General features: G+C 48.3%; 1 protein-coding gene across 1 annotated transcript in view; it reads left to right on the top strand.

Moving 5' to 3' along the window:
• Positions 1 to 236: 236 nt before the first annotated feature.
• Positions 237 to 12,238, top strand: part of LOC115659809 (lanosterol synthase-like) — a 62,301-nt gene continuing 50,299 nt past the window's right edge. Inside the window, exons 1-2 of the mRNA XM_030580491.1 lie at positions 237 to 292; positions 917 to 1,093. Coding sequence (XP_030436351.1) covers positions 1,059 to 1,093 — 35 coding nt within the window. The 5' untranslated portion in view covers positions 237 to 292; positions 917 to 1,058. The remainder of the gene's footprint in view (positions 293 to 916; positions 1,094 to 12,238) is intronic.

Here is a 12,238-nt window from a genome sequence, read left to right as displayed (position 1 = left end):
TAGAAATCAGTCTCTCACTGGGGAAGATTATCCCCCATTTCTGCCATCCCTGGACAGAAAGGAGACGCTGATAAGGAAACGTTGCATGGCATCTCTGGAGGCAGATATTCCAGATCACTGCCTGCCCCCTCCCTTCTCCTTTATCTCCTAGTCCAGGCTGGAGGGGTCCTGCCCTGGGGCGTTACACTGCCCGGCCGGCAGGGCGGGTGCAGACACTGAGCAGGCAACAACGTCTGTGAAAAGACGAGCAGGTCCTACTGCCAAGGGATGGGAACTCTCAGGCCAGCAGCAGGTACCAGAACACTGACTTTGTGTGTGTGTGTGTGTGGAGGAGGGGATGACACCTCCCAGCTTATGATCCCCCAGTACTTTACACATGTTCCTGAAGTCTTCCAACCCCTGGGATGTAGAGATTGGAGATTCAGCCCCTCTCATGGGGAGCGGTACCTGGGCTGGGGAAGCCACTGGCTCAGGGTCATGAGTCAGTGACAGAGCCAGGGATCCTTCTTGCAAGGCCATTGCACTAACCACTACAGAACACTGCCTCCCAGAGCTGGGAATTGCAACCTGGCCCCTGTTGCCAATGGCCCTGGCCTGGAGTGGGAGTGAGATCTGCTGAAGTGACTGGAGCAAGGGTGTGGAAGTCAGGACTCCTGGGTTCTATGGCTGTGTGTTGTAGGCTTTGTGATGTTAGGCGAATGAAATATGACCATGTATATCATTGTTGCTACCACGTTATATACTTGCGACAAATCTTGTACAAAGTATGTCATGTAAGGTGTCAATGGAAAAGTTATGAGCTGCTGAATATGATTATCCTATTTGTATTCATATATCATTGTTGTATCTGAAGTTGTGAATATTGACTATGTACCTGTCTTTCAAATGTGTTTGCTCCTGGGGTGACACCCACAAGGTAGATTACATCCAGTCTAGCCAGCACATTGCAAATAGACTATTCAAGTTGATGGCCCTTTAACAAATATAATGGGCCATAGATGAAGGTTTCCCCCCTGATGATGGACTTTCCTATGGACATTTTAACCAGAACATGAGCAATGCCTGTGGCCCCTGCCCTGACTCATCAAACCAGGTAAGGGCATGTGACCAGTTCATGTGACACTGGACTCTATCTTGTGCCTGTACTTTTCCACAAACTGTGCTGGGGGCTTTGCTTGGGACAATGAGTTTCCCTCCACATGGGAGAAACTGTAAAAAACTCTGGAAGCATCTCTGTTTTGCTTCTTTCCTGCTCGGATCTCTGGACTATGGAAGATTGAGGGGGGATTTGATAGCTGCTTTCAACTACCTGAAAGGGGGTTCCAAAGAGGATGTGTCTAGACTGTTCTCAGTGGTAGTAGATGAGAGAACAAAGGAGTAATGGTCTCAAGTTGCAGTGGGGGAGGTTTAGGTTGGATATTAGGAAAAACTTTTTCACTCGGAGAGTGGTGAAGCACTGGAATGGGTTCCCTAGGGAGGTGGTGGAATCTCCTTCCTTAGAGGTATTGAAGGTCAGGCTTGACAAAGCCCTAGCTGAGATGATTTAGTTGGGAATTGGTCCTGCTTTGAGCAGGGGGTTGGACTAGATGACCTCCTGAGGTCCCTTCCAACCCTGATATTCTATGATTCTATGACTTATACTAACAGGAACACTGCAGTCAATGGACTGGGGACCTTCCAATCTTTTGGATGTTACCAGAGACATTGTAAGCCAGCAGTTTATTCCATCACTGCTACAAACTTGATCCAAGAACTTTGTAAAGATTGTGTGTATTTGATTCCTTTGACCATTTTAACTCTCTCCTCTTTCTTTTCTCTTATAAATTAACCTTTAGATATTAGATAGTAAGGAATTGGCAACAGCATGATTCTTGGGTAATCTGGACAGGAACAGGCTGAGCTGGTAGTCAAGTAGGAAGCTGAGAACAGAAGAGGCTGTAGTGTGGACCCTGCTGTCACTGTAGAAGCTCGGGGGAACCTGATCCTGAGGAAAGGGTGTACAAGAGGAGGGTGGAGAAAGAGCCTGGTGGAAGTGAAGTAGGAGCCGCCCAGGGAACTAGTACAAGGTTTGGCACTGTATAAACAGTAGCTGTTGGTTGTAGGGTCTCTGAGCTGGAACCTGGAGAGGAGGGCAGGCTTCAGTTCCCGTATCGGCTGCTGGGCAAGTGGCACGGACCGTCAGTGGAGGTGAAGGCTGCTCTTGCTACGCCAGACGCTGAGTCACAAAGAGAGAGGGTGGCAGAGCATGTGAACCAGCTGCAGAAGGGAGTGTCAGAGCTGGAAAGAGCCAATCCCCAGAGAGGCCAGGAGACGGCGCCTTAGGTGGTGAGTGGAGCCTGTGACTGGCTGGTTTCAGACACTGGGCAAGTTGTTCCCCACTCTGAGCCCATCTGCACTATGGGATCACCCTTGTGAGGTTTACCCAAGGAAAGCTGCTCTTCAGTACATCCCCAAAGACGGGTTGTTATTGGCTTGGAAGGTGCCCAGAAGATCAGCAGGGATTCCTGCTCAAATAACCCTCCCACTGCCTTGTTAGCTCAGAGGATTTAACACTCGTGATTTGATCAGGACTCACTACTACCAGGAGTTTGAGACATGTCTATACCGTCACTGGACAGATGGGGAACTGAGGTACAGAGACGGGAAGTGACCTGCCCAGGGTCCCACAGCAGGGCAGTGGCAGAGCCAGAAAGAGAAGCCAATAGCCCTGCAACCCCTGCCCTGAGGCCTGGCTCAAGCCTTCTCCCTGTTGCTCAGTGGAGCTTCTCCCCTCTTCCCTCAGGGCGATGAAACCTGGGTCCTTCTCTTGGCACCTGCTGACTCCACCCGAGGGGAGCCCTCCTAGTGCCTGGGTCGCAAGGGCTGCTGTGCCCTGGGGAAGTGTTTAGTACCATATAATACACTAGGGGTGTAGACCAATGCACAGAGGAGAAAATAACTATCCCAATGTCCCAGTAATGATACCAGAGGGGGGGCTTAATTAGGCAGAGGAAAGAAAGGCCTGGGGCTAAGGAAAGAAGAGGAGTAACTAGAATATTAAACCATTGACAATACCTTAAACCCTCCACCCCCAACATTCACAAGGGGCCTAACTCCCCCACGCCTCTGGCTCCCTCCTAGCCCCAGCCCAGGCAGAGCAGCTGTTGGGATCCTGCTCTGGGAAGGGTGACGTACACGTTGGCCAACTTAAAACTCACAAGTAAACGTGGGATTTCTTACAAGGGCTCCCCCTGAGCAGGCAGGGTGGTGCTGAGGCTCCCTGCCCCGGAGTCCAATGGACAGTTCGGCGTCTCTTAGTAGCCTGACCTGGAATTGTCCTCAGCCTCCGGGTTGATGGTCTCGCCTGGGCTGAGGTCCTTCAGTACCCGGAAACAACCACAGTTTCCAACCTTCCCTTTGCATGGCAATGGGACATTGGGTGGGGAGCGCCCAGGCTGTGACACATCTCGCTCTGCTCCACTTCACCAACAGCCGACAACTGAATGTAAACCAACCCCTGTCTCCGAGCTCTGCCTTCTGATTGGTTGCAGTGGTAGCGCCCCGCGTGTTCCATCTCTGCCCGGCATTCCAGGAACAGGGCAGGGCTGGGACTGGCTGCCATCCCCTCCAGACTTAGAGCAAGACCTCAGGAGCCACCAGCTCCCAAGGGCATTACTGTCCAGAGTCCTGCTCTGACCACAGATGACAGATACCCACCCCTGAGACATGGATAGAACCCAGGGGTCCTGACTCCCCGCATCCGCTCTAGTCACCGCACTTCCCCCTTCACAGGCTCTGAAAAATCCTGTGGCTTTGTTCTGAACTTTTGCTTGGTCTTACCAGAGGATAACAAGAGAGTTGAACTATGTGCTGCTAAGGGCGGCTGAGCTGACAGAGGGTGGGAGGGGCAGGAACGCAGCCTCTGTCCCTGATCTGTAGCAGTCTGTGTCCGAGTGAAGTTCCTTATTGAGGTTGCAGGAACAAGCCATCCTGATGTGTAGGAAGAATAGTAAATATGGCAGGCGACCAGCCTGGCTTAACGGTGAAATCCTTGCTGATCTTAAACGGAAAAAAGAAGCTTACAAGAAGTGGAAGATTGGACAAATGACCAGGGAGGAGGATAAAAATATTGCTCTGGCATGCAGCAGTGAAATCAGGAAGGCCAAATCACACTTGGAGTTGCAGCTAGCAAGAGATGTTAAGAGTAACAAGAAGAGTTTCTTCAGGTATGTTAGCAACAAGAAGAAAGTCAAGGAAAGTGTGGGCCCCTTACTGAATGAAGGAGGCAACCTAGTGACAGAGGATGTGGCAAAAGCTAATGTACTCAATGATTTTTTTGCCTCTGTCTTCACAAACAAGGTCAGCTTCCAGACTGCTGCACTGGGCAGCACAGTATGGGGAGGAGGTGACCAGCCCTCTGTGGAGAAAGAAGTGGTTCGGGACTATTTAGAAAAACTGGACGAGCACAAGTCCATGGGGCCGGATGCGCTGCATCCAAGGGTGCTAAAGGAGTTGATGGATGTGATTGCAGAGCCATTGGCCATTATCTTTGAAAATTCATGGTGAACGGGGGAGGTCCCAGATGACTGGAAAAAGGCTAAGGTAATGCCCATCTTTAAAAAAGGGAAGAAGGAGGATCCGTGGAACTACAGGCCAGTCAACCCCACCTCAGTCCCTGGAAAAATCATGGAGCAGGTCCTCAAGGAATCAATTCTGACACACTTAGAGGAGAGGAAAGTGATCAGGAACAGTCAGCATGGATTCACCAAGGGCAAGTCATGCCTGATTAACCTAATTGCCTTCTATGAGGAGATAACTGGCTCTGTGGATGAGGGGAAAGCAGTGGATGTGTTATTCCTTGACTTTAGCAAAGCTTTTGATACGGTCTCCCACAGTATTCTTGTCAGCAAGTTAAAGAAGTATCGGCTGGATGAATGGACTATAAAGTGGTTAGAAAGCTGGCTAGATTGTCGGGCTCAATGGGTAGTGATCAACGGCTCCATGTCTAGTTGGCAGCTGGTTTCAAGTGGAGTGTCCCAAGGGTCAGTCCTGGGGCTGGTTTTGTTCAATTTCTTCATTAATGATCTGCAGGATGGCGTCGACTGCACTCTCAGCAAGTTTGCAGATGACACTAAGTTTGGAAGAGTGGTAGATACGCTGGAGGTTAGGGATAGGATAGAGAGGGACCTAAACAAATTAGAGGTCTGGGCCAAAAGAAACCTGATGAGGTTCAACAAGGACAAGTGCAGAGTCCTGCACTCAGGACGGAAGAATCCCATTCACTGTTACAGACTAGAGACCGAATGGCTAGGAAGCAGTTCTGCAGAAAAGGACCTAGGGGTTACAGTGGACAAGAAGCTGTATATGAGTCAACAGTGTGCTGTTGTTGCCGAGAAGGCTAACAGCATTTGGGGCTGTATAAGTAGGGGCATTGCCAGCAGATTGAGGGATGTGATCATTCCCCTCTCTTCGACATTGGTGAGGCCTCATTTGGAGTACTGTGTACAATTTTGGGCCCCACACTACAAGAAGGATGTGGAAAAATTGGAAAGAGTCCAGCGGAGGGCAACAAAAATGCTTAGGGGGCTGGAACACATGAGTTATGAGGAGAGGCTGAGGGAACTGGGATTGTTTAATCTGCAGAAGAGAAGAATGAGGGGGGATTTGATAGCTGCTTTCAACTACCTGAAAGGGGGTTCCAAAGAGGATGGATCTAGACTGTTCTCAGTGGTAGCAGATGACAGAACAAGGAGTAATGGTCTCAAGTTGCAGTGGGGGAGATTTAGGTTGGATATTAGGAAACACTATTTCACAAGGAGGGTGGTGAAGCACTGAATGGGTTACGTAGGGAGGTGGTGGAATCTCCTTCCTTAGAGGTTTTTAAGGTCAGGCTTGACAAAGCCCTGGCTGAGATGATTTAGTTGGGAATTGGTCCTGCTTTGAGCAGGGGTTGGACTAGATGACCTCCTGAGGTCCCTTCCAACTCTGATATTCTATGGTTCTATGAAGTGAGGCCTATTGCCCCTCTCAGTGCCTGTGACAGATGGCAATTTCCTGCAATGTCCTGATGTGATGGCCTTCACTTTTGGGGAGTGTTGCCTAGTGGATGGGGAGGTTGTCCCTTGGAAGCGCGGAGGGTTGGTTTGGTAAGGGAGCCAGGGCCCTCTCACTCCAGCAGGCTCCAGGCCAGGGCCCTGTGAGGGCTATCCAAGGTCTGACACCCAGGAGCACATCAAGGCTGCCCTCCCTGGGCCACATCCCACCCCGCTATTGCTCACAATCTGTAGCAAGGCGGTGCGAAGGGGGTCAGCTCACCATTGGGTGCCTCCTTGTGGCGAGGTATGGCCATTCTCTCTCTTGGGCAGCAGTAAAGGTCAGTGCCAAGTCTCTCCCCTGCTGGGAGAGTCCCTAAACCAAACCAGGGAATTAACACAAACAAACTGAGTTTGTATGAGAAGGAGGGGAATACATCCTGCCAGGGATGCATCTGAAGCAGGTCGTCCCTTCCCTCAGGAAGGGACCTGTGCGCAGTTGCTGTAGGGAGAGAGCCTGCCTGCCCTCGGCCCGTTCCTCAGGCGCTGCGAATTGTGGGTCTGCTCTCAGCCCTGGCCTGCTCCCCAGTGAGCGGGTCTGCTCCCTTTTAGCTCCTTCTCCTGGCTGTGCATCTCTCGCAAGTGTGGCAGGGCTGGCTAGACCCAGAGCAGCTCCTTCACCCCTGAGTGCCCAGTATGGGCTTTGTAGATCCCAGCACACCTGACCAAACCTTCATAAATTAAGTTATATGATAATGAACTAAGGTTCAGTGTTTTACGAGAATCAACATGATTCTTTGGGACCACCCGAAATGGAGTGGACTTGTTTTATATAAAGGAAGCCTGGGATGCTCGCGGGAATCTTCATGCCACGATCCACCTCGGGCTGCAGGAGAGGAGTGTGGGAGGAGCCACACCTAGTCACCTCTATTTAGAAAAGTTTTCCAAGGGACAGTTCTGTAAATTGTCCTGAGAGGAGGTGGCTGCTTTGTGTGCGTTGCGGTGAAGTGACATTTATACAGCAGCAGCTCATTCCATGGCACAGAGCCCCTGTGAGCTAAGCGCTGCTAGCTCCAATTTACAAATGAGAGCACTGAGGTGAACTGACTTGATAAATGCCATTGTTAGAATCCAAGGTCAGGGCTGAGCGGAGTCTCTTGCTGTCAGACCCTGTGTAGTGCACTAGAACAGACTCCAGATCTCCTCCATCCTGCAGGGCTCGCCAATCCGTCACTGACAGCCCTTCCGCCTGCCTGGCAGCTGGGAGGCAGAGCCACTTCTGTCCATGGGGCCAGGATTCCAGGTATTACTGAGAGGTACAGTACATCTGGAGAATGTAAAGTGACCACCTGGAGCAGGTGAGAACACACCTCACTCACATTCACAACTTAAATTATTCCCATAAGCTTCGACCTATGGGGGAAGTCAAAGGAATTCTTCCCAAGTAAAATCAATGTGCTTGGGACCTGTAAAGATGCCCTGCTCTCTGCGGACGATTTGCAATACAGCACTGCCATCTACGGGACACGCTACGGAACATGACACTGATAGGAGTCGCTGCCTTATTCCCAGGAGTTGACTGGTGGGAGGGGGAAGCACTCAGGCTACTCCCTCTCTCATCTGGCAACCTGATCAGTGGAACCAACGCGGCTGGACACCCCCACAACCTGCCTCGGGAAGGGGCCTGGAACAATGCATTGAAGGCAAGCCACAGAACCACTGCACTCCAAGGCACAAATAGCCATTGCTCTGAACTCACCCCAGAACAGCTGGGAGCACAAGGTCCTGCCACTATCTGAGCGCACAGTCTGAATTGGAAGCAATGTAAGAGGCAGCTCCACTGCCCGCCCCAGCATCTGTGACCTGGAGGTCAGACAGCAGTGGTGCCATGAGCATGGGAAGGTGCCTTCTTGTACAGTTTTAACACACAGCACCATCCCGTATCAATGTTTAAGTTGCTAAGGTCCACAAAGGTATTTAGGCACCTAACTCACTTTGAAATCAGTGGGAGTTAGGCACCTAAATAGCTCTGAGGATCTGGGCCCAAGTGAATGAGTTTGGTGGGTCACTTAGAAGGCCTAGTCATAGAGGGACTTACCTGCTTTGTGTGAGCCTATATACAAATGCAAGAAGTATGGGTAATAAGCAGGAAGAACTGGAAGTGCTAATAAATAAATACAACTATGACATTGTTGGCATTACTGAAACTTGGTGGGATAATACACACGACTGGAATGTTGGTGTGGATGGGTATAGTTTGCTCAGGAAGGATAGACAGGGGAAAAAGGGAGGAGGTGTTGCCTTATATATTAAAAATGTACACACTTGGACTGAGGTGGAGATGGACATAGGAGATGGAAGTGTTGAGAGTCTCTGGGTTAGGCTAAAAGAGGTAAAAAACACGGGTGATGTCATGCTGGGAGTCTACTACAGGCCACCTAATCAGGTGGAAGAGGTGGATGAGGCTTTTTTCAAACAACTAACAAAATCATCCAAAGCCCAAGATTTGGTGGTGATGGGGTACTTCAACTATCCAGATATATGTTGGGAAAATAACACCGCGGGGCACAGACTATCCAATAAGTTCCTGGACTGCATTGCAGACAACTTTTTATTTCAGAAAGTTGAAAAAGCTACTAGGGGGAAAGCTGTTCTAGACTTGATTTTAACAAATAGGGAGGAACTTGTTGAGAATTTAAAAGTAGAAGGAAGCTTGGGTGAAAGTGATCATGAAATCATAGAGTTTGCAATTCTAAGGAAGGGTAGAAGGGAGTACAGCAAAATAGAGACAATGGATTTCAGGAAGGCGGATTTTGGTAAGCTCAGAGAGCTGATAGGTAAGGTCCCATGGGAATCAAGACTGAGGGGAAAAACAACTGAGGAGAGTTGGCAGTTTTTCAAAGAGACGCTATTAAGGGCCCAAAAGCAAGCTATTCCGATGGGTAGGAAAGATAGAAAATGTGGCAAAAGACCACCTTGGCTTACCCTTGAGATCTTGCGTGACCTACAAAATAAAAAGGCATTGTATAAAAATGGAAACTAGGTCAGATTACAAAGGATGAATATAGGCAAATAACACAGGAATGCAGAGGCAAGATTAGAAAGGCAAAGGCACAAAATGAACTCAAACTAGCTATGGGAATAAAGGGAAACAAGAAGACTTTTTATCAATACATTAGAAGCAAGAGGAAGACCAAGGACAGGGTAGGCCCACTGCTCAGTAAGGAGGGGGAAACAGTAACGGGAGACTTGGAAATGGCAGAGATGCTTAATGACTTCTTTGTTTCGGTCTTCACTGAGAAGTCTGAAGGAATGTCTAATATAGTGAATGCTTACGGGAAGAGGGTAGGTTTAGAAGATAAAATAAAAAAAGAGCAAGTAAAAAATCACTTAGAAAAGTTAGATGCCTGCAAGTCACCAGGGCCTGATGAATGCATCCTAGAATACTCAAGGAGTTAATAGAAGAGGTATCTGAGCCTCTAGCTATTATCTTTGGGAAATCATGGGAGACGGGGGATATTCCAGAAGACTGGAAGGGGGCAAATATAGTGCCCATCTATAAAAAGGGAAATAAAAACAACCCAGGAAACTACAGACCAGTTAGTTTAACTTCTGTGCCAGGGAAGATAATGGAGCAGGTAATTAAAGAAATCATCTGCAAACACTTGGAAGGTGGTAAGGTGATAGGGAATAGCCAGCATGGATTTGTAAAGAACAAATCATGTCAAACTAATCTGATAGCGTTCTTTGATAGGATAACAAGCCTTGTGGATAAGGGAGAAGTGGTGGATGTGATATACCTAGACTTTAGAAAGGCATTTGATACGGTCTCGCATGATATTCTTATAGATAAACTAGGAAAGTACAATTTAGATGGGGCTACTATAAGGTGGGTGCATAACTGGCTGGATAACCGTACTCAGAGAGTAGTTGTTAATGGCTCTCAATCCTGCTGGAAAGGTATAACAAGTGGGGTTCCGCAGGGGTCTGTTTTGGGACCGATTCTGTTCGATATCTTCATCAACGATTTAGATGTTGGCATAGAAAGTACGCTTATTAAGTTTGCGGACGATACCAAACTGGGAGGGATTGCAACTGCTTTGGAGGACAGGGTCAAAATTCAAAATGATCTGGACAAATTGGAGAAATGGTCTGAGGTAAACAGGATGAAGTTCAATAAAGATAAATGCAAAGTGCTCCACTTAGGAAGGAACAATCAGTTTCACACATACAGATTGGGAAGAGACTGTCTAGGAAGGAGTATGGCAGAAAGAGATCTAGGGGTCATAGTAGACCACAAACTTAATATGAGTCAACAGTGTGATACTGTTGCAAAAAAAGCAAACATGATTCTGGGATGCATTAAGAGGTGTGTTGTAAACAAGACACGAGAAGTCATTCTTCCGCTTTACTCTGTACTGGTCAGGCCTCAGCTGGAGCATTGTGTCCAGTTCTGGGCACCGCATTTCAAGAAAGATGTGGAAAAATTGGAGAGGGTCCAGAGAAGAGCAACAAGAATGATTAAAGGTCTTGAGAACATGATCTATGAAGGAAGGCTGAAGGAATTGGGTTTGTTTAGTTTGGAAAAGAGAAGACTGAGAGGGGACATGATAGCAGTTTTCAGGTGTCTAAAAGGGTGTCATCAGGAGGAGGGAAAAAACTTGTTCACCTTAGCCTCCAATGATAGAACAAGAAGCAATGGGCTTAAACTGCAGCAAGGGAGATTTAGGTTGGACATTAGGAAAAAGTTCTTAACTGTCAGGGTAGTTAAACACTGGAATAGTTTGCCTAGGGAAGTTGTGGAATCTCCATCTCTGGAGATATTTAAGAGTAGGTTAGATAAATGGCTATTAGGGATGGTCTAGACAATATTTGGTCCTGCCATGAGGGCAGGGGACTGGACTCGATGACCTCTCTAGGTCCCTTCCAGTCCTGGAGTCTATGAGTCTATGAGAAACAAGGTGTGGGGCTAGTCGACGTGGCAGAGAGCGGAAAAATGGAGAATTCCTCTTAAGAAATTCCCTTGGCTTGTGAACCAACACCTCCTTTGTAGTCAATAAGTATGGTGTGGGTGTGAGATCTGGAACTTGAGCACATGAGAAACTGTACCTGAGTTTCACAGGCCCCTTAGTCCTCATCATACTGCCTCATCAGATGAATTGTAATGCTTGATCGCAGATTACGGGAGAAGTTTCTATGTGTGTTTTGGTGTGTGATCAAAGAACACATATTTGTTGCCTTTCATCTCCTATACTGCATGTCCTAGTTCCTGTGTTCATGGGGCTATGAGCTATTCTTTTAACTATTATTGAATTATTCAATTATGTGAAGCAAAGGACTAACTCTTAACTGGTTAAGAAAAGAATAACTGTCAGGACCTAAGGTTACTGACTGATTCCAGTGGCAGGTCACAAGGTTTCAAGGGTCCTAGTCTCACCCGGTCTGTCTGCTCCAGGTCGCTGGGTGTGAGGGGCCCTGGGTTTGATCCAGTCTGTCTGTTCTAGGTTGTTGGGTGTGAGGGGCCCTTGGTCTGACCCAGTCTTGCAACTCCAGGTTTCCTACTTTAAATATTTTCCAGTCATTTAAGAGTATTATTGGTTACCGTGTTTATTAACTAGGGAGCTCACTGGCTCTGGTATGAAATGAATGCTGGCTAGGGGCTGTACCTGTGGCTGGGAGAAGCCCTTTTCACACCTTCAAGGTGTTAAGGTGACACTGTCAGTTTACAATTCATGGCGAGGTATTTACAAAATGGCTGCCTCAGTTCAGCTCCTCTGTCCGAATTTAGGCTCTTTAAAAAGTGACCTGAGGCGGGGAGCTGCAATTGCCACTGATTCCCGACTGAGGGGTTTGCCACAGGGTCAGTGTGCCGCAGGGAGCTCTGCCTGCCAGAACAACCCCAAATTTACAGTGTGTCCGCTTGTTAGCAACCCCTTGGCTGGCAGCAAGAAATTGCTGTGATCCAACAGTTGCTAGTAAGCAGAAGGCAGGTTTGTGAGGCAGCAGCCAGGGATGGCAGGTGTCATAGCATTCTTTCTCAGATCTGGACCTTAGAGTTCAGAAAATGAGATACTAGCATGAATTTCCCTAAACTTAATTACCAGCTTAGATCTGATAGGCTGGCACCACCCAAAAACATAGTGTTTTGGGGCACTCTGACCTCCCCAACCTTCCCTGGGGACCCCAAGAACCCAGACCCCTTGGGTTCTTAAAACAAGGAGAAATAA

The sequence above is a fragment of the Gopherus evgoodei genome, chromosome 11 (assembly GCF_007399415.2).
Source record: "Gopherus evgoodei ecotype Sinaloan lineage chromosome 11, rGopEvg1_v1.p, whole genome shotgun sequence".
Lineage (NCBI taxonomy): Eukaryota > Metazoa > Chordata > Testudines > Testudinidae > Gopherus > Gopherus evgoodei.
The sequence above is the reverse complement of the archived record's forward strand: the minus strand, read 5'-3'. Positions and strand labels throughout refer to the sequence as shown.